Consider the following 21482-nt stretch of genomic DNA (forward strand, 5'->3'; position numbering starts at 1 on the left):
CTCTCACGTTGATAGAGATATATATTAAGAATAGGTATAAAAATGAGTCTTTCATGCTCAGAGAGCAGAAGTCATCGTTAATTGTTTGGCGTGAACACCAAGTACTGGTGGACCACCGCTGAAAAGATTTTCAAGATGTTGCAAATAGCGTAAACTACGATTAGGATCTTGAGATGTGCCTGCTTCAGGCGCAGGTAAAGCAGTCAAAACGACCGATGTAGAAGCAGATGAGTTTGTACGAATCAGTTCGTTCAAGATCAAATATTGTGCTTTGTTGGGTAATTGATTGAACGTAACCAGAGACTTTCCATGTTGAGAGCGGGAAGTTCCTTTGTCCCCACGTTCTCCTCGTCCTGCTCCTTCTTCACCGTCGTAGATCGATACGTCACTTACACTAGATAAGCTTCTTGGTCTTGATGCTGGAGGCGTGCCATCCTTCGTATTTCTGGATGAAAGCTTTGGCTTCTGTTGTAAGGCAGCTTGAATACGTGCCCGATCTGATGCTCTCAATGTACCATCTGGATCACTTGCTTCTTCTTCTGCTGCAGCTACTTCATGAATGGTAGAGTTGCGGAACGTGCTCGGTCGAGGCGTGCTGCTCATAGACCCATATGAGCCAACATTTGCGAGATCACGTTGAATTTGTCCTTCATACGTTCGTGTGCGTTGTGGTCGTCCACCACCACCACGTCTTCTACGCATGTTGGAGGAAGTTCTTTGACCTCGAGATGGTTGGTTGCCTCCAGTGCTGAATGTTTGAGCTCTTCGTAAGCCATTGTTGTTACTTCCTGCGCTACTGCTCAAAAAGTCAATGTCATCCAGATCCAATCTGGCAAGCTCGTCGCTCAAATCGCCATCGCTATCTGATTCGCTTGCCGAAGTTTCGCTTTCACTGTCACTTTCGCTGCGAGATCGGCGGGCTAGAGTATTCAATCTATTATCCTGCATCTGTCTTCCGGGTACATCCATACTGCCTCGTCGAGCACGTCGACCTGCACGAGGATGGGCTAAACCGATTTGCATATTATGCTGGAAGAAGTCCAAATGTTCTTTTGGCAATGAAACACCCAACAGCTTTTGATCTCGCTTTGATTGTCTTTTTGTGCTTGAGCTACTGCCTGGCACAGGCTGAGCGTTCGATTTACGCTTTTCAGCCTTTTCTTGTTGTCTTCTCTCTTCTTCCTTGCGTAGTGATTTCAACATCTCCCACCATGGATCACCAGCCAAAACAACTTCAATAGGTTTTGGAACAGGTTCTTTGCCACGAACAATGCATGCATAACTTGTCACTTGCTCGGCAGAAAGTGAGAACACCCTCAACGTAGCAGGAACACGCAAGTTGTCCAACAAAGATCGAACCCTTCTTCTTTCTTCCTCTATCTCTTGCTCGAATTCAACAAAGACGGATACACGTAATTTATGATTCTTCCATGATCCCGTCATGCTTAGAATTGTACCTAGTTGCAAAATCATCGTATAAGTATCCCAAGCATGCGATTGATCTGCTTCAGGACTTTGGATTTGTACCGGCCAAAGATCGATGTACAAATCTTCCTCTTCTCCTTTTGCTTTCTGTTCACGGCGATATTGGGTTGATGGTCCACCTAAAGACATATTCTCAAATCCATAGGCTACCGCCAAAGCCTTCTGCAGAGCCAAAGCATCCTCTAAAATACCTACAAACGTACTTGGCTGAATAGGTGTTTCTTTACGTCCAACATCCGTAGGTAGTGTTCGTACATCGATAGACTGATGATTTATTTCTTCTGCGCCCGGTCGAATTGTGATCTCACTGTCATCCTTTTTGATAGGTGCTGTTCGAGCACCTGCAGCTTCTGCAATAGGCCCTTTGGGTAAATTGCGAGGGAATCCAAGGCAAACGATATTAGGACGCATTCCACCCAGGCCACAACTCAAAATCAAATTCCTTGCACCTTCTCTTTCGTCATGGGCAATATTCAGGTTGACAAAGCTCTTGATCCCCGATACATCAACCAATTTCAACCACGCAATCTGTTGCTTTCGGAGTTCGAAGAGACATTCGTTGAATTCTCCCTTGAGTACGTGACCCAAGACGTAGAGTGCTCCTTTCTTTAAGCTGTTGCAGAAGATGATCAAATTCCAATCTGTCCTTGGATTATTGGCCAAAAGCAGAATTTGAGGCCTCCAATGCGTTACTCTTCCCTTGCGTTCATCTAAGCGCAAAAGATATTTGCGGACGATGTGATAATTGAGATTTCGAGTAACATCTCCCCACGGTTTAGGTGGACAGAAGAGGTGGATAGCTGAGAATAAGAATACGGCCAACACAATGCACCCACTTGCTGCGTAAGGCTCAGTGAAAAACATTGCACCGAAAGAGAGCAATGTGCCTGCGCCAGCTGTCCAGATATTCCAATATCTGAATGAGGGTCGAAAAGATGGTGCGCCACCAGCTTTCAAGGCCAATGTTGCAAAGGACAGAGTACCAAACGTCGACAAGGATGTCATGGTGACCAGTTGTGCAATCAAATTGACGCTATCAACAAATAGTACCGCTTGACAAAAGATCCATGTCGCCACCACAGCATATATTGGGGTATCATTCACCTCCGTTCCTTGAGCAAAGACATCCAGAACAGGAAGCAAATCGTCTCGAGCAATCGCTTGCAGTATTTTCCCACAGGCCATAACGCCCATCAAAGCTGAGAATGCTGTCGATGCCAAAACGCCAAAGGTGATCAATTGCGGACTTAATGCGACATCTGAAACGATACCGACATCAAGATAAAACGATTGTCGAGAAATGGTTCCCGCAAAAACCAGAAAGCATAGAACGTAAACTCCATATGTGAATATCAGAGACCAATTCGTTCCTTTTGGGATACTCTTCGAAGGTTTGCGCAAATCGCCTGACATGCTTACTCCAGCCAACAGACCAGTTACTGCAGGGAAGAGAACACCGAACACGGTTTGCCAGTTCTCTTTCAAAGGTCCTGTGCTACTTCCAGCGGCGCCTGAAGTGAAGTGTGGCAAGAGGTTGTTCTCGAATGTTTTGAGACTCCATCCGGTATAGTATGCTCCACGTTCTAAATCGATAAATGGTTTGACGACGAAAGAGGAGACTGGAATACTGAGGATTGCCAGTCCCAGAACGACAGCCAGAGCCAATGTTGCTCTCTTGAAGAAAGCTGATCCAACAAGGCAAACGAGAGTAGACAGAAGCAAGCAAACGCTTCCGTAGCTGAAGTTCCACCAAGGACCTTCGGGCAAGAAGCCATCTCTTGATTCTCCAAATGCATCAGTCAAACTTTCCACAAAACCCAAGACGTTCATGGCAGCATTCAAAGCCTGACCGAGGAAGAACACCAACCCGATCGCTCCTCCAAATTCTGGACCGAGAGAACGGGAGATGAGATAATATGCACCACCTCCTCGTACTTGACCATTCGTTGAAATGGCAGAAACGGACATTGCGGTCAATGCATCGATTGCGTAAGAGATGGTCAGCAGGAGTAATGCACCAATCAAGCCAACTTGACCTAAGATAAATCCAAAACGTAAGAATAGGATGATACCCAAGATATTCAAACTGACAGGCATGAATACTCCGTCCCACGTTCCAAGCTTTCGCGGTACTGAACGAGACTCGATGACACCATTATTTCTGAGATGTGCCTGTGCATCGAGGCTGAGTACATGCATATGCTGACCGGTACCACTTTGTCCTGCAAGGTTCTGTCCATCTTGCTCTGTTCGATGGTGAGAGTGCTGATGATGATGATGACTATGATGACCTCGAAACTTGCGGGGTTGTGGTTTAGATGAGGCAGGTGTGAAACTATTGGTACGTGAAAGATGCTTGTCTGATTTTTGTTTTGGGCTTGAAGCGAATCTAGCTTCATTGTGACCTTCTATATCGTATGCAGTTGGACTATTTTGTGTCGTTGATGGTGCGGTCCTTTGTTCATCTTCTTCATCTTGACCAGATGTTGTATTTCTTTGTTCTAATTGTGCATTTAAATCATCAAAATTTGATTGAGTTGATACGAAATGCGACATTTTCTTGGTGGAAGAACTGATGTCAATTTCACAATGGAAATCGACAAAAGCGGTCTATTGAGACCATACAAAGATGGGCGTAAAGAAGGCAAGACTTTCATTCCAACATTTTTTCACCAGCAAACAGGAGTCCAACACTTTTGAGCACGGGTCACCGCCGCCCTCTGTCTGTAGTGCTTAAAGCTCTCAACGCGTACAGTGGATTCTTTTTAAGGAGGTGGAGAAAAATGAAGAGCATTTCTTCTCATTCCAACAACCAAGTCTCACCATCATGGCAGCATCTACATCAACAAACAATTCTTCAACGTTTCCCGTCACAGGATGGTTCAAATCGCTATCGTCAGCATTTCCTAGGGTCACTTTTGATGCAGTGCCTATTCGCGAAACATGCATCAGACCAGCAAAGTATCGTCAAAATGCCATACTATACGTAGACCAAGGACATCCTACTCCGAGATCTACAGGAAGCAGCTCAAAGAGATGGGCAAGTAGAGATCCCAGATGTCTGGCATGGCAAATGCAATTCGTTTTTCGAGGTATTCCCTTCGAATGTGTTCAGGTTCACGATGACTATACTGCACTTGATTACCATGGAGAAGGCTTTGCAAATGTTCCAATGATACTCGATGTTGATGGAACGGTGGTAGGACAGAAGCATTTAAGGAAGTGGGCAGATACGGTACAGCCTTTCTCGGAAGAATGCGTAGAAAAAGCAAAAGGGGCAGAAGCAAGAATACTGAATAGCGTCATTCAAGGGCCGCTGATGGCAGGTGTCTTGTTGGAATTGATCTTGCTGCCAGACAACTCCTCCTCTGCCAAATCTGATATCCCTTTCCTGGCCCGCAAGTTGCAGTCACAACTTTCTGTACAAAAGAAAGCAAAGATTGCTGCTCAAATCCATGCTCTAAGACATTCAAGTCCAACTTCGCAGATGCCAGGATGGGTAACAACAATGCATGGCCTGTTGAATACGAGTGGAGGAATAGGAAGCACAGGTACTGCATCAGATGAAGCAGAAGATGATACTGATCAAGGTCTATCGATAGCGGCTCTTGGGTTTGATATTGATCAATTGGATCAAGAGTCTATTAGGACAGAAGCTTGTGAGGCAATCGACATCCTTGCTACTTTGTACCCCATTGGAAATACACAAGGCTCAGAAGAAGAAGCAGGATCTTCATGGATATGTGGAACATCTTCACCGAGTCAACTAGATGCTGCGTTCTTTGCACTTTTGCACACAATTATGTCCCTCCCCGTTCAAAGTTCGCACAAACAAGGATCGGCAACACTACGGTCGACGGTTGAGAAATATCCACATTTGGTGGCATATATTCGAAGGATATGGACAGAATATGTCAAACCGTTGGGAGGATAATTTGAGCGTATGCTGTATGAATATGATTGAATTGCATCATCCCACTTGCCATAAGAGTGAGTAAACAAGATTGATTCTCTCTGTGAGCCAATTGCCGGGAGATGAACTTTGAACGGCTTATAGAAATAATCTGCGGGACGATGAATCGGCTTATATAGAGGACTTAGTGTAAGATATATCGGCTTATAGAGAATATCCAGAAAGATGTTCATCGAGCTTATAGAGAATATCCAGAAAGACGTTCATCGGCTTACAGAGAAAATTAAGAAATTAAGGTTTGTTATAGCGAGAACCGGGTTAAAGTGCAACCAACACTTGATCTACGCGACGCGGTAGGGGAAGCATTAGCGGGCACAGCGGAGTCGCGCATTTTAGCAGCTTGTGTTGCATAAGAAGAACACCATCAGAAGTTGTTCTTCACTTCCAAGGTCATCTCGCAAGAGAAATGCAGCTATGGCCCACGCTACGGGCTCATCTGCTGTGATTGATCTTATTGATGATCAAGATGAAAGACCTTATTACCTTTCAGTTCTTCCAGAAGCGCAATACAACGCCGTCACTGCTGATCCCGATGAACCATTACAAATCTTGGCAGGACCGGGAAGTGGAAAGACGCGAGTGTTGGTATCACGCGTTGCATGGTTAATCTTGGAAAAGAAGATCAGTCCAATGGATATGGTCGTTGTCACATTCACGAACAAAGCAGCAAATGAGATGAAAGAAAGATTATTAAAGTTGATCGGAAAAGAAAGAACCGATAATCTCGTCTTAGGAACTTTTCATGCTACTTGTGCACGCTATCTCAGGAGACATGCGACCAAGATTGGCATCAAGAACAACTTTTCTATTTGTGATACGGACGAACAAAAGCGTTTCTTTAAACAATTGGCAAAAGATGACGAATCGGTTCGCAACGGGTTGACAGGTATGGGATTGGCTGCAGGTAAATTTCCCGGGTTTGCAACAAACGAAATTTCAAAAGCAAAAGCCAAGAATCTAGATGCAAGAGGATATATCGCTCACAATAAAGACGTTGTAGCCGAAGCAAAAGGAAAGAAGAATTGGACAGATGAAAAGAAGTATGCGCTGATGGGACATGTTTATCTGGAATACGAAACCCATCTACGCGATATCAACTCTTTAGACTTTGACGATCTAATGATGTTCGGATTGAGATTATTCCTTGAACACGGTAAAGTGATTGCAAACCTCCGTCACGTTCTCGTTGACGAATTTCAAGATACAAATATGATCCAGTATGATTTGATGAGCTGCATGGCCGGTAAGACTGGATCTCGTGGATCCGTTTCGATCGTTGGTGATCCTGATCAATCAATCTACGGTTGGCGATCAGCAGAAGTGGGCAATCTGGAAACCATGGCTAGAGAATTCGCCATATGGACAAAATCTGGTAAAGTTCGACGAGCATTTTTGGAAGAGAATTATCGCAGCACAGGTAGTATTCTTCAAGTAGCAAAGGGAGTGATCGATGGCAGTACCTCCCGTATTGATCGTAATTTGTTCACAAGTCATCAAGATGGTCCGCATGTGATCCTTAGAAAGCCAGAAAATGAAGTGGAAGAAGCTGCTCTTATTGCCACTGAAATAAAGAGATTGATCGCATGCTCTGGTGGCTTGTACACCTTTGACGATTTTGCTATCCTTCTCCGATTCAACGCACTCTCAAGAAATGTTGAACAACAGCTTTCGCACGAAAGTATCCCATTGAGAATTCTAGGAGGAGCACGTTTCTTCGATCGTAAAGAAGTGAAAGATTTGCTGGCATATATGTCATTGGCTGACAATCCCGAATATGTTCCTGCTTTGAATAGGGTGATCAATGTACCCAAACGCAAGATTGGTGATAAGACTCTCGAGAATCTCAGAAATATGGCAAAAAAGAGAGATATCAGTATCATGGCCCTCATTCAAAGAATTGCGGCCGGGGAAAGTGTAGAAGGTGTCCAGGGCGCCGTCAAGAGTCAATTGATCAAATTCGCTGACACCATTAATGAGATTCGTGAAATGGGTTCGGATGGAAGACCGGCAAACGAGATTTTGACAACGGTCATCAAAGCTGTCGATTACGAGGCATACTTGAAGCAAGAGCCAGATTATGATCAAAGATGGGAAAACGTGAAAGAATTGATCAATTTTTCACACATCGTAATGCGTAGTATTGGAATGGCGACAGATTCAGAGACTTACGATGATGAAGTGAACTTGATCTATCCACAAGATGAAGAAGAAGAGGATGGTCAACCAAAATCTCTTTTATCAGAGATTAACAAACTTTCATCTGCACTATTGCCTACTGAAGACATGAAGGGCAAGGCAAGGCAAAGTACTCAAAAAAGTTCACCTGAATCTAAGAAGCGCGCTTATGAAGATGTTTCTTCCTCATCGAAAAAGAGAAAGTCTTCCACATCATCAACGAAGCAGAAGGCCGTAGAGGACGATCACGTTGATTTGCTCTCCTCTTCGTCCGACGAGGAACCACTTGCTAAAGCGAAGAAAGAGGATGCCACTTCAGCTAAAGATGAAAATTCCATCAAGGACCTCATCAACATCGATGATGAAGATGTCGGAGAAAAGTCACCTTTACGTGTCTACTTGGAAGCCTGCTCGTTGTCTACTGATATGCAAGAAAAGGAAGAGGAAGATTCAGCTCAAGCCCCCAAAGTGACAATCTCTACCGTTCATGCTGCCAAAGGATTAGAGTTCCCGGTGGTCTTTGTTATCTCTGTTGAGGATAGCACGTTCCCCTTTTATCGTTCAAAGAACTCACAAGAAGAACTTGATGAAGAGAATCGATTGCTCTATGTGGCCATCACTCGAGCTCAAACATTGTGTTATCTTACGCATGTGAAGAAGCGTGCGGTTTTTGGCGATAGCGAATATAGAGAAATGAGCCCATTCATTGCGCGTATTGCAGATTCAAAAGAGTATGATGGAGGAAAGTGGTTTGACAGCAATATCGGTTCGACAAGTGTGGCTGCAATAGGAGGGTATGAAGTCAAACCATCTTTCTCTCGAGTCACACCAAAAGGTAATTTCAGCAAAGAACGACCAAAGCTGACGATGGAGGTGATTTCCACCTTTGCCAAAATTTTGAATCGACCCGTACCGCCGGAAGATCGAGTTAAGATACTGACAAGTGCTTTTGGTGGTAGCGAAATAGCAACTAAGATCAAAAAGCTGGACAGCAAAGGGAGAGCGGCAAAGGGCGGCAAGGGTGGGCAGGCCAGAGCACAGGCATCTTCTTCACATATTCCCGCCAATGTATCCTTCCAATTTGCTTCCGGACGCTCTGTCAACGGTTCTTTTGGTGGAAGTGATTTTACCAAGAAAGAATTCCAGAAGTTCGATTCGGGAGCTTTCAAAAATGCTTGGACGCCGAATGCTGCCCCTTCTTCGTTTACCTCGGCTGCATCGCTGCTGCCACCGCAAAGTGGATCTAATCCATTACAAATCACCAACCAGAATGTATCGCAAAGTAGCAAGGGCCCCACCAAACTCGTCAATACGTCAAACAAACGGTTAGGCATGGGACGTGGCCCGCTCAAACCACCGGGACCAAAGAAAGACAAGTAATAAAAGTGACGAAGCAGAACAATAGCAAGAGTTGCCTAAATCCGTATTCGTGATCTCTACATCCATACCCTTTTTATGTATCATATTTATCTCAAGTATCTTGTCTAATATTACATATCTTACACATTCATCATTTTTATGAACCAAGTTCAATTGTTCTCCTTGCTTTGAATTTCTTTGTCGCTCGAGTGGGTAAAGTGTTGCAAAGCTGATTGCCATAGAGGGTGATCTCTAGCTTTGCTACATTTGGAGCAAATGGATCGATTCCTGCCTGTTCGTCGCCTGGAATGGTGATTTGTACAACAAATACGCAATCTTGCTTGGGTATGATCTTGACGAGGTTTGCACTTTTTCTTCTCTTATTTTGACTTCGAACAGGCTTTGGTTGTGGTATCAATTGAAACGTAGATTCGCCCTCTTTTGCAACGATGCCTTGTATGCCTACCAAAGAAGGATTTTTGGCTCGAATCACACGAATGGGAGCTCCAGTAAAGTCAGCTTTGACAATTGTGCCTTGAATTGCTGACTGATTGCCAGAATTGATCGAAGCTTGCGAAGAGTTTGAAGATGTTTGAATGATAGATCGATTGGCTTGACCACGTTGATCGACAAGTCCCAAAAGGCTTTGAATATACCCTAGCCACAGATTATGTACTTGCAATAATGATTCATATGTGATATTCTCATCAACTTCATCCAGTCCCATCCTCTTCCTCTGTCTCCTACTCAGTGGTTTGTCTGATTGATCCAGCTTATTGTCGGCCTCGATTGCCATTGCCCCTTTTGCTGAAGGCGTAGTACGTCTCTTACTCTTTTTGATCAATCTAGTCTCTCTCTTTCGAATCTTTTTGGCAGCAAGTGAACCTGGAGGTGGCACTGGTCTTGCTCTGTCCAAATTTTCTAATGTGATTCGTTTATCTTGAACACGAGTATTGAATGCTTGTGCAGCATTGGCGGTGGAGGATGTACTTGGCGATAGAGTTGGACCTCCTTCGGTGAGAATGGAAATGAACACATTTCTGCTCTTTCGAACATCCTCATCAGCTTCGTTCCTGTGGTCACTCATCATTCCTGTTAACCGTATTGCGAATAGGCATTACTTATATCATACTTGCGAATATGGTTGTAGCTGATGATCTTTTAGAAGATCTTGAGGACATGCATTTATTAGTACGCGTAAAATTTCAAGTTGCATATCCGCTTCTCAGCTCAGTTATACGCAAAAAGTTGGCGTTTAAATCAATTGACATTTGGATGCTTTTCTTTCGCATCACCATCTCCATCCCGGGCCATCCATACAAAAATGGGCCGTATAATTATCAAAGGAGGTGTATGGAAGAATACGGAAGATGAGATTCTGAAAGCAGCAATCTGTAAATACGGAAAGAACCAATGGGCCAGAATATCTTCTTTGTTGGTTCGAAAGACACCGAAGCAGTGTAAAGCAAGATGGTATGAATGGTTAGATCCATCGATCAAAAAGACGGAATGGAGTAAAGAAGAAGATGAAAAGTTGTTACATCTAGCTAAACTTATGCCAACACAATGGAGAACTATTGCACCAATTGTTGGAAGAACGGCAACACAATGTTTGGAAAGATATCAAAAATTGCTGGACGAAGCCGAACAAAGAGAAAATGAAGATGGCGCAGGTCCAAGTGGATCAGGTCTGGCATTGACAGGTCCTGATGGTGGTGAAAGTGCACCTTCAGCCGATGAAGTACGAAGATTACGACCAGGTGAAATAGATCCAGATCCCGAAACAAAGCCTGCAAGGCCAGATGCAGTGGATATGGATGAAGATGAAAAAGAAATGTTAAGTGAAGCAAGAGCGAGATTGGCAAATACACAAGGAAAGAAAGCCAAACGAAAAGCCAGAGAGCGTGCATTGGAGGAGGCAAGAAGGTTGGCTATGCTACAAAAGAAGCGTGAGTTGAAGGCTGCCGGAATCAATGTACAACAAAAGAAGCCAAAGAAGGGAATGGATTATATGACCGATATTCCATTCGAGAAGCAGCCTGTGGCGGGATTCTATGATACATTAGAAGAGGATTCTAGAGCAATTCGTGCTCCCGTTGGAAGATCAATCGGACAAATGGACAACCCAGACAAGGCGAAGCGGGATGAAGAGGAAAAGATAAGGCAAAAGAAAGAAGCTGAGAGAAAGAAGCAAAGCGAAGAGGGAAAAGCGGCATTCTCGAAACAGAAAGAAGAGCAATTGCGAAAATTGCAAGAAAGCGAACAAATAAGTAAGAGAAGGAAGCTTAATCTGCCAGAAGCTCAGGTTGGACAGAGAGAGCTGGATGAGATTGTCAAGATGGGATTGGCAAGTGAAACAGCACGCTCACTTGTCACAGGAGCTGATGGCGGCGATGAAAGTAGCCGAGGTCTCTTGGGAGATTACTCTGCCCTCCAACATGTCCGTGATGCCCGAACACCCAAGACTGCTCCTCAAGATGATACAGTAATGCGTGAGGCTCGTAACTTGAGAAATATGGCAAATCTACAAACGCCTTTATTGGGTGATGCTAATGTGGAAATGCATTCAGGTACGGGTAATACAACCGCTCTTCCGTCCCACCAAGTTGCTCAAACACCCAATCCTCTCCTTACCCCTCGCAATGGCATTGATGGAAGGGAAAGTGGTAGCAGGACACCACAAAGTGTATCTACTAGTAGTGTCAGAGGCTCGAGTATTGCATCAACTCCGATGCGAACTCCACTGCGAGATAGCTTCGGCTTGAATATGGACGATAGCATGTCAATGATTGGCGGTGTTGATTCTTCGAAAGAGATGAAGAGAGCAGCTCAAGCAGCTAGAGCTCGATTACAACAAGGTTTCATGGGCTTACCCGCCCCAAAGAATGACTTTGATCTTGTATTGGATGAGGATCAAGAAGAGGAGGCGCAAAAGGGAGACGCTGATGATCAAGCTGCACTTGTGGAAGAAGACGAAGCAGATCGTGAAGCCAAGTTGGCTAAATTAGAGGAAGAAGAGCGAAAGAAGGAGTTTGCACGTAGAAGTCAAGTCGTTCAACGAAATTTGCCAAGGCCAGCAAATGTAGATATCGAGGCAATGCTAAGAGCGATCGGTCCAGCACCTTCGCTCGGTTCTGACATAGCTTTGCGAGTGCATCACTTGATCGCAGAGGAAATGGCACATCTTGCCAAACACGATTCCATACTTTATCCAATCGCCGGTAGTACAGCTACTGGTGGAATGAAGTCAGGTTTGTCTATCATTCCTGATGAGAACCTGTCAGCTGCAAAAGAGTTGGTTCGATCGGAACTTATGCAACAATTGGGCGTCACGAAAGAGGAAGGGAACCAAGAAGAATCGATAAGAAGCGCTATCGATGACCATCTCAATACTGATACTGAATCGGGAAGGCAAGCTCTGGCAGATTTCGAAGAATCCCTCAAACAAGCCCGAGAGTCATTGATGTGGGATACTAGCAGAGGCGTTTGGTGTGATCGTTCTTTGTTGAGTTCGAAATCGATCATTGCTGGACAATCTGCAAGGCTAGAGTCTATTCGCAAGGAGATGACCAGATTAGCAACCCAATCTGCAAAAGAAGAAAAGAAATTAGGGAAACTCCTGGGTGGATACCAGGCCCGTAGTAAAGCCTTAGGTGATACGATTCAGCAATCCTTCCGAACAATGAGCGAAGGCGAAATTGAAAAGGAAGCTTACAGACGTTTACACGAAATTGAAACGATTTCTATGGAAGAACGTATGAAAGCATTACAGAGCGAAGTGAACACCTTGGAGAGGCGTGAAAAGATGGCTCAAGGTATTTACCGTGATAATGATGAAGAAAGGAAAAAGTTACAAGGAGAGATTGAATTATTAGAAGATGAAATCGCAATGCGGGAAGCTGAGCATCTTAATGAGGAAGCATTGCAAAATGAAGCTTAGTGGATCTTCTGACATCTACGTGTATCATACTATGATTCAATCATGTGTATCATGTCTGATAGATTTTCATGAATGGCAATCAGATATATTCAATAGAGGATAAGTGTAAGGGTAATATTATTGTTAGGGTGAAAAGGCAGGAAAACCGTTTCGAGGAGATGTACGAAGATACGAAAGGGTAAGGTTCAGGATATAGGTTCACAAATCATGAAAGCAGGAAAAGAAACACGCTCATATTTAAAGGACGCTGACAGCCAAGGCGGATCCGAAGACGATGGCAAAGGAGGCCATCATGACAGGGTGAACAATTGCATTGACGTTTGCACCATTCGTTCCAGAAGCTGGCTTGCTGGATGATGAAGTTGTGTTTGTTGAGCCAGTGCTTGTCTTGGGGACCGAAGATGAAGATCCAGTTGACGATGTTGAAGAAGTTGAACCTGAAGAACTTGTACCTGAGCTTGAAGGAGTTGTTGAGGAAGATGAAGATGATGCAGGTGTTGATGAACCGGAACTGGTTCCTGTGCTTGTTGCACCTGATGAAGCACCACCTGATGAGGCGCCACCTGATGAACCACCGGAAGTGCCAGAACCAATTGCACCACAAGTACCTGATTCAGGTCCGTGTTGCACAACCGCTTGACCACTGAAATTTGGTTTACCAGTAGCATCGTTGACGATCAAGGTAAACTGTGTGCCGGCAGTAACGTTCACTTTTGGCCATACGAGCGTACCTTCTGCGCTACCAGGTTGAGGTTGGAACTGAATGAGTGGAGTTCCGGATGTATCTTTTCCTTCAACCAAAGAGATGTAAACTGGACCTGAAGGATCAGCATTGTGCCAACTGATCGAAATTGGCTGACATTCAACAACGGTCATTGGCGTATCAATCGTAGCAGCAGAAACCAAAGAGGCGCTCAAGAAGCCCATAAGGCTTACCAAACCCAAAACGGATGAAAATCTTCCTTGCATTCTTGTGAGTGTATTTGAGTTGAGTTGCGGTTGCAGAAAATGAAAAGAGAGAGTAGAGATGATGGTGGTGGTGAAAAGAGAACGAATGAAATACACTTTTATGATTTTAAGGATTCATCAAGTTGTCCTCTTCAAGCACGGAAAGGAGAAAGAATGAACAACATTGAGCGGATTTTGACAGTACGTTAATGACAATTTTCACTTTCTTTCTCAATAAATGAGATGATCAAAAACTTGCTCATACCAAAAAGGGTCATACGGCTAAGATGCCTCTCTTTGGATTTTGTTCTGAGAAAGTATAGGCGTAATGTGCAAATAACATTTCACGCATCAATGGAATCCGAAATTAATTTTCAGCTCCTTTCCATGAAGGCATGATCAAATTGATTTTGGGGGCACTTTGTCTCAAGAGAAATCCTTCTCCTTTCTTTTCGGCCTCCGTGATTTGTAGCAAATGAATGGCGGAAGCCGATATACATTCGTCATTCCGTAACTGACTTGCATTGATGCAATACTCCATTAGGAACGATCTTGAAGCTTTTGCCAAGAATTAAGTTCATTACGATAAAGGGGAATTTGAGTTGCTATTCATAGTTCAGTGCTCTCTTCAAGCCCCTTTACTTTCATTACACTCGCTTTATCTCCTATATGATCGTAGGGAGAAAGCGACCAATCAATGCTGATGTCAGCAAAGATGGTCAAATGGACCCGCTACTGACTTTTTTGTTCCGCGTAGAATGTTCCATGCGGATCAGATAATATAAATGATGTTGTACACATTCTAGAAATACACAAAAGCATCACGTACGCCTAAACCAAGAAGGAGGCTCTCCTCGCATTGGAGGCGGCGCTCCTCGCTTCTTCGAAAACATATCCACTCCGCTCTCTCGACCTTTCTCTCGAGCAGTTCTAAACCTTTCCCTTTCTTCACTTTTCCATAAAGATCTAATCGTACCCTCTTCTTGCAATAATTCATCCTTTTCTACACCGTCAACGATACTTTGAATAATCTTTTGAACGATGCTCGTATGATTACCATCATGTTTATCATCACGTATCCTGTGCAATCTCCAACAAGGAGGTCTTGATGAATCGAGCTCTCCATTAGCTCCATTTGCTTTCTGTGATGGCTCGAGCGGACCTCCATTAGGATCCCAAGAACATTCTACGACTCGGTCATCAAATTGCTCCCCGCTCGCTTTCATATCTTCCCATTCATCGTCCTCAACATATAACCAATCAAAATAACGATAATTATCACGTTGACCTCCTGTAAATTCGTCCAATTGGAAGAAAGGCTTCGCTTGAAGGTCTGGTAAGTTTCCCCTTGGATCTTTTGCCAGATCAGGCGGAAATCTCAAACGCAATTTAAAGTCAATAGTGTTTTCCGATGGTGGTTTCCATTTGATGATTTTAGGATCCGTTCCAAAGATGTAACCTGAATTGACGCAAGTGAAAATAAGACCATCATTTCCATGCTCTAATTGGGGTATATGTTGGTCCAAAACGGTGGAAAGGTGGTAGGCAAGCTGCATACGCTTCACTTTTACCTCAAAGGGAGCATCACGAGCTGCTGCCGGAAATTCTTGTAAGAAATGCTTGTGTGGGGGAACGATTTGGTTCATCAAACTTCCATATCTTCTACTCAAAGGACGTTGAGCCAAGCTTTGACCGTCTAAGATGATGCAGTCAAAGAGTAGTAATCGCATCCTCCTCTCTCCACTTTTTGACACATCCCAAACCAATTCTCCGTCCAAGAGGGTATCTTTCCGAACGGCGTACTTCTCATTGAGTGATCCCAGCTGTAGGGCCGCCATAGCCTTTTGGGAAGGCGGTATTTCGTGAAAGGGGAAAACGATTGAAAGGGGTTGTCGTTTGTACTTGTTTTTCCGATCAATCAGGTATACTTCTTGCGATTCTGTAGCCTTATTCCATGCGATAAACATAAGAACACGTTGACCATCTGACTTTTCACATACCCAATAATCCTCTTCTTTCAATTGATCCAAAGATGACCTTGCGAATGAGACCGGCTGTGCCCCTGGGAAACGTGTATGTCGTAGGCCACATAAGGATGCCACTTTGGCACTCAATGATCGCGCCTGTTTTTCATCTACATCTTCTCCAGGTACGTCAGGTACGGAAGATTGATGTTGGTTGATTTGCGGCTCATTTTGATGACTTGGGCCGGCTCCATTCATATGCTGATGAGAGTACATGATTACACTCACTTAGTTCGAGCACCTGGTTGAAATATGTGATCAACCGGTCTCCACCAAGTGAAACCTGTACGATAAAAAATGATGGATTTAAAGGTTGAAAGATTTGGCAATGAACTTTTTTTTAAACTAGGCTAAGCCAGGCACCGCGTACATTATAACCGTGCACGCTCTCTACGCGTTGGAAGGATTAGAACGAGCCGCCTGATCCTACTCCAGTTTAGGCTCTACATCTGCGTAAGAATACTGGAGCTGTACGCATATACCCGCTGGCTATCCAACACTTTAACCTTCCTAAAGATCATCATCATCATTGACAGCTTCTCCCCACAAAAGGGAAGCTGCAGTGTTATTCTTCATATGATGGAGCTAAGGCAAACAAAGTGGTCACGTCTGGCTCTTCAATTGCCTCTTGTTATACTTGCATTGGTAGTCCTTTTCAATGCTCAACCTGCCAAGATGGTCAGACCCAATGACTTCAAGAAATGCGGCGATTCATCCTTCTGCCGACGTTTGCGTCGTTTATCTTCCTACAGTGAAGAGCAAACACGTAATAATCATGGAAGTCCCTTTGAGTCACCATACTTTATCGCGAGTAAGTCGACAAAATACGACTCCAACACAGCAACCTTAAAGGCAACAGTGAAATCTGCCCTTCATTCTGCACTGCAGTTCGATTTGCAAGTGTTGTTCTACAACGATGGTACCAGTCGCGTAAAGCTCGATCAAGGAGGACAAAAGCATGGGGGATGGAAACGATATGATGAGGCTGCTGCTTGGGCAATCGATCAACAGCCCATTCCTGCTGAAGCTGGTCAAGTGAACGTGCAGGAAGACAATGGCCAAACGACTGTCACATTTGGGCCCAACGGTGAGAACAAATTGCTCTTGTCACATCAACCTCTCAAGGCTACATATCTACGCAATGGTGTCCCTCAAGTAGTGCTCAATGAACGTGGTTTGTTGCACATGGAGCACTACAGACCAAAGCCGGACCCTTTCCCGTCCGCAAACGATGACGATGCTAAGAAGCTTGTATTCCAAAACCGCAAGAGATCCTTTGAGGAAGCTGGTCATGCTTCCATTCGAGCAGATCAGTGGTCCGGCTTCGAACAAGAAGACGATGGCGAATGGGAAGAGAGCTTCAGCGGACGTACCGACACGAAACCGAAAGGACCCGAAGCATTATCGCTGGATATTGAATTTCCCGGCAAGACACACGTGTTCGGTTTGCCAGAGCATGCCAGTCCTCTCAACCTTCGCAGCACTCGTGGACATACCGAAGAGGACTTCAAAGAGCCTTATCGATTGATGAATACAGATGTATTTGAGTATGACTCTGACTCCCCAATGAGTCTTTACGGCTCCGTTCCGATCATGCATGCCCAAAGTGCTGATTCAGCTGCCAGTGTACTGTGGCTTTCCGGCAGTGAGACTTGGATCGACATTGATCGCTCAGAAACGAACAAGGTCTCCAAAGCCCGTGCTCACTTTTTCTCTGAATCAGGCATTTTGGATCTTTGGGTCTTTCTCAAGCCAACTCCAGGGGAGAATCTAGCAACGTTCTCACAACTTACCGGCAGAACACCTTTGCCTGCATACTTCTCACTGGGATACCATCAATGTCGATGGAATTACTTGACAACAGATGATGTTCTAAATGTTAACAAGAGATTTTCCGAAGACGATATTCCCGTTGATGTTCTTTGGCTTGACATTGAATATGCCAAAAACCACTGGTATGGAGTCTGGAACGAAGAAACTTTCCCAAAGCCAGAACGCATGCTAGAAGGACTAGATGCAGAAGGACGTAAGCTGGTGATCATCATTGATCCGCACTTTGCTCGTAAGGATGAGTACTTCCTCTACAAAGAAGCAAACAGCAACGATTTATTCGTTAAAGATGCAGACAACAAGAACAGCTACGAAGGTTGGTGCTGGAGTGGCTCAGCAAGTTGGACTGATAATTTCAATCCTAAATTCTGGGCATGGTGGAAGACCATCTTTAGCCTTGCCGGAAAGAAGATCAAAGCCAACGCAAGAAACATGCACTTCTGGTTGGATATGAATGAGCCAGCTATCTTCAATGGACCTGAAATTACTGCCCCGAAAGATGTGCGTCATCATGGCGGATGGGAACATCGCGATGTGCACAACATTTATTCGGTCGCTTACCACAATGCATCCTATGAAGCTGCAAAAGCCCGTGAAACACCAAATCGAAGACCTTTCTTGCTTGCTCGTGGTTGGTGGATTGGAACATGGAAAGCAGGACCAATTTGGACAGGGGATAATCTCGGTACGTGGGAGCACTTGGCTGTTGCAGCACCGATGATCTTAGCAAACAATATTGGAGGAATGAGCTTCTGCGGTGCAGATGTCGGAGGATTCTTCGGAAACCCTGCTCCTGACTTCTTGCTCAGATGGTACCAAGCCGGTATCTTCCATCCTTTCTTCCGTGCACATGCTCATATCGATACCAAGCGACGTGAGCCTTACTTGTTGGCAGAGCCTCATAAATCCGCTGTCCGCGAATTGATCAAGTTACGTTATCAATTGTTGCCGGTATGGTATACGGCATTCAAACAATCCAATCATGGTGGTTTACCCGTCTTGAGACCTCAATATGTGATGTTCCCGAATGACGTCAACGGATTCTCGATCGACGATCAATACTACATTGGCGATTCGGGTCTTTTGGTCAAACCTGCCGTAAAAGCGGATGCTGAATCTGTTGAAGTGTATTTAGCCGAAGATCAACCATACTACCATTTTTTCACAAAGGAAGTTTACTTTGGTTCAAGCAGTGGCAAAAAGGTCACAGTTCAATCTCCTTTGACGAGCGAAGTGCCTTTGTTGATGCGTGGTGGAAGTATCTTGCCTATCCGTCAACGTGTTCGTCGTTCCGCAGAATTGGGATGGCGTGATCCTTTCACTTTGATTGTTTCCGTCAACAAACCTGCTTCTTCCGGTAGTGATACCGTGCGGGCATCTGGCAGACTGTATTTGGATGATGGCCAAACGTATGACCACGAAAAGGGAGACTTTGTTTGGCGTCAATTCGACTTGCACCATGATCAAAGCGGCAAGCATGTTTTGAAAATCACAGACTTACGCCCAACAAGCTCAAAGACGGAGTTAGCTACATTCACTGGACAAAGCGCATTTGCCGAAGCGATTGCAGATGTTCGAGTGGAACGATTGATCGTTTTAGGTTTGGAGAAAGCACCTAGCGCAATTCATGCGATCGATTCAAAGACGAATGAGCGCGTTCCATTGCAATTCACATGGCAAGCTGGCGTGTCAGCAACGTCAAAGGGACTCAAATCAAGCAAAAAGAGCAGCGAATTGATCATCAAGGATCCCGCAGTGAAGATCATCGGTGATTGGAAGATAGAGTTTGACGTATGATGATCAGACAAAAATGAGGAATGATATTATAAGAATATGCGATAAAATTGATATGTTATAGAAATACTGACTACAATCCACAGATCCGCTCTATCCCAGCGTGGCAAAATAAGAAGCCATCATTGGTGATTGAAAATGAAACGATACAGAAGGAGAAGATGGCGTAGGAGAAGGCATTCGAGAAAGATTTGGAGGATAAGGAGATTTGTTCGGATGTTTTCGATTTCCTTCCTTCTTGGTTGACTTTTGCGATGCTGTTAAAGCAAAACCGTACATTTTTGCACTTTGGTCGTGATTTTTGTCATCGCGTTCGGCTGCTTCGTCCATGAAATCTTCGTTTGCAGTATCTTTGCTTTCTTTTTGTTTTGCCGCTTTTCCATGATCGTAAAAGCTTGTTGTTCTTTTGATGGTTCGGATTGCATTCTTGAAAGTAGAAGTCGCCGTTGCAGAAGCACTTCGCATTCCACCACGATTCATCGTTGAACGTTTATTGTTTGACGGTGCATTGATATGAGGCGTTAAACGTGGAAGGCTTGGCTTTTGCGATTTGACATCCATATAAGAGTCTTTCTTGTCTGTTCTTTGACCTCTATGCCATTCACGTCCAAGGACTGGCGGAGCAGTAAGAATATCATCACCACTTTCACCAAGTGAAATGGAAGATGAAATCTCTGAATGAGTGCAACTTGCAAGTTGCATTGTTGAACTCCTACGTGAAACGTCATCATAACATGAAGAAGCAGCATAAGTATCTTCAAAGCAGAAAGGATTGTCAAAAGCAGGACTACTTTGAATGTCGTCTTCGCTACTGATTGGATTTTCTCCGTTTGACCAATCGGAAAAGTGTACATGCGGAGACGACCAAGGATCATTTGAGTAAATGAGTAATCCATTCGAAGCGGATCTTTTCGTGCATTCATTTCTAGGATCCAAATAAAAAGGTAACAGCGCAGAATTGGCTTCCATACCTGTCGGTGAACCAGCTGATGATGGAAATGTCAACGTCGTAGGCGGTACAGACGGTGTACGTATGATCGTATTTGGTTCCTTTGCTGAATCTTGAATGCATAATGAAGCGGGTCTTCTGGTTTGCAATCTTGAAGTCCTTTGTGTGACTGGAGGTGTATCTTCTTTCAATGATTGCAAACACGGTCCAAGTTGTGTATAATCATTTGTAGGAGGAAGCTCTTCATCTTCAACACGAACTGTTTGATCGGCAAAGATCGAAGATGTTTGAAGCATATCAAACGCTCTTCTTAGTTCGGTCAAAGGTGATTCAACGTCCATCTGTGCAAAGTCGAAAGCACTCCCAATTTGATCAATCATTTCTTCAAGCGTTTCCTCTGTTTCATCCTTTTCGACAGCGTCTAACGGCAGCTTTTGCGAATTAGACGTATCCACGTTCAAGACTGGCAAAGATTTGAGGTTGTCCATCTTTGAAGTGATAATTGAATATCAAATAATAGCAATGCCGCAATTTTCAACGTAAAAAAATAGGCAATAATGAGCAAAATAATAAAACGATAAAAATGATGATGGACCAAAAGTGGTGAAGGAATGGAAAGAAAAATTTGACCACGTCTTTGAGTTGTATTAAATGTGATTGAATCAATAACATCGCTTTCGCATCGCATCATAACTGTGACAATCAAGTTACGTAGCCCATACCCCTCACAGCCGCGGGTTAAAAATGATTATATGTGCCATTCAACAAGAAAAAGGGGCGAAACATCATTCCCTCATTCTGAAGCCCCCCTTTTTCACCTTTTCGGGGCAATGTATGCGCCCCGGATCGACGGTGGAATATGACGATGTCGATCACTCGCCGAAAGGCGCAAGTACAGCATATCACAATGGATGGTACGGATTTTGATATGGCAATAGCATATAGTCATACGCGTGCAATATACGCGCCAAACGCGTAAAGACGAAACCAACACTTTATATGAAG

At 44.2% G+C, this 21482-nt stretch overlaps 8 protein-coding genes across 8 annotated transcripts; 3 read left to right on the forward strand and 5 right to left on the reverse strand.

Moving 5' to 3' along the window:
• Positions 1-4: 4 nt before the first annotated feature.
• FA14DRAFT_143118 (uncharacterized protein) lies at positions 5-3684 on the reverse strand (the record flags this gene model as incomplete). Its single annotated transcript, XM_025497192.1, has 2 exons — positions 5-920; positions 993-3684. 2 exons carry the CDS (start codon positions 3682-3684, stop codon positions 58-60), a joined length of 3555 nt encoding a protein of 1184 aa, XP_025358529.1. The 3' UTR covers positions 5-57.
• A 611-nt stretch (positions 3685-4295) lies between these two features.
• Positions 4296-5657, forward strand: FA14DRAFT_159890 (uncharacterized protein). The gene has a single exon (XM_025498439.1). It carries the CDS (start codon positions 4313-4315, stop codon positions 5417-5419), a length of 1107 nt encoding a protein of 368 aa, XP_025358530.1. The 5' UTR covers positions 4296-4312; the 3' UTR covers positions 5420-5657.
• A 3414-nt stretch (positions 5658-9071) lies between these two features.
• Positions 9072-9719, reverse strand: FA14DRAFT_143124 (uncharacterized protein; the record flags this gene model as incomplete). Its single annotated transcript, XM_025497193.1, has 2 exons — positions 9072-9280; positions 9362-9719. The coding sequence occupies 2 exons, from the start codon at positions 9717-9719 to the stop codon at positions 9150-9152; spliced, it is 489 nt and encodes a 162-aa protein (XP_025358531.1). The 3' UTR covers positions 9072-9149.
• Positions 9720-10293: 574 nt separating this feature from the next.
• On the forward strand, positions 10294-13030 carry FA14DRAFT_159891 (uncharacterized protein). Its single transcript, XM_025498440.1, has one exon. The coding sequence runs from the start codon at positions 10317-10319 to the stop codon at positions 12930-12932; it is 2616 nt and encodes an 871-aa protein (XP_025358532.1). The 5' UTR covers positions 10294-10316; the 3' UTR covers positions 12933-13030.
• Positions 13031-13132: 102 nt separating this feature from the next.
• FA14DRAFT_170944 (uncharacterized protein) lies at positions 13133-14032 on the reverse strand. The gene has a single exon (XM_025500301.1). The coding sequence runs from the start codon at positions 13899-13901 to the stop codon at positions 13170-13172; it is 732 nt and encodes a 243-aa protein (XP_025358533.1). The 5' UTR covers positions 13902-14032; the 3' UTR covers positions 13133-13169.
• A 669-nt stretch (positions 14033-14701) lies between these two features.
• On the reverse strand, positions 14702-16102 carry FA14DRAFT_143128 (mRNA capping enzyme, alpha subunit; the record flags this gene model as incomplete). The annotated part of the gene is made up of 1 exon (XM_025497194.1): positions 14702-16102. The coding sequence occupies one exon, from the start codon at positions 16100-16102 to the stop codon at positions 14702-14704; it is 1401 nt and encodes a 466-aa protein (XP_025358534.1).
• Positions 16103-16300: 198 nt separating this feature from the next.
• FA14DRAFT_24232 (uncharacterized protein) lies at positions 16301-19576 on the forward strand. Its single transcript, XM_025502059.1, has one exon. It carries the CDS (start codon positions 16481-16483, stop codon positions 19529-19531), a length of 3051 nt encoding a protein of 1016 aa, XP_025358535.1. The 5' UTR covers positions 16301-16480; the 3' UTR covers positions 19532-19576.
• Positions 19577-19621: 45 nt separating this feature from the next.
• FA14DRAFT_153561 (uncharacterized protein) lies at positions 19622-20965 on the reverse strand (the record flags this gene model as incomplete). Its single annotated transcript, XM_025497609.1, has 1 exon — positions 19622-20965. The coding sequence occupies one exon, from the start codon at positions 20963-20965 to the stop codon at positions 19622-19624; it is 1344 nt and encodes a 447-aa protein (XP_025358536.1).
• Between the last annotated feature and the right edge of the window lie 517 nt (positions 20966-21482).

Source organism: Meira miltonrushii, assembly GCF_003144205.1.
Source record: "Meira miltonrushii strain MCA 3882 unplaced genomic scaffold FA14scaffold_1, whole genome shotgun sequence".
Taxonomy (NCBI): Eukaryota; Fungi; Basidiomycota; class Exobasidiomycetes; order Exobasidiales; family Brachybasidiaceae; genus Meira; species Meira miltonrushii.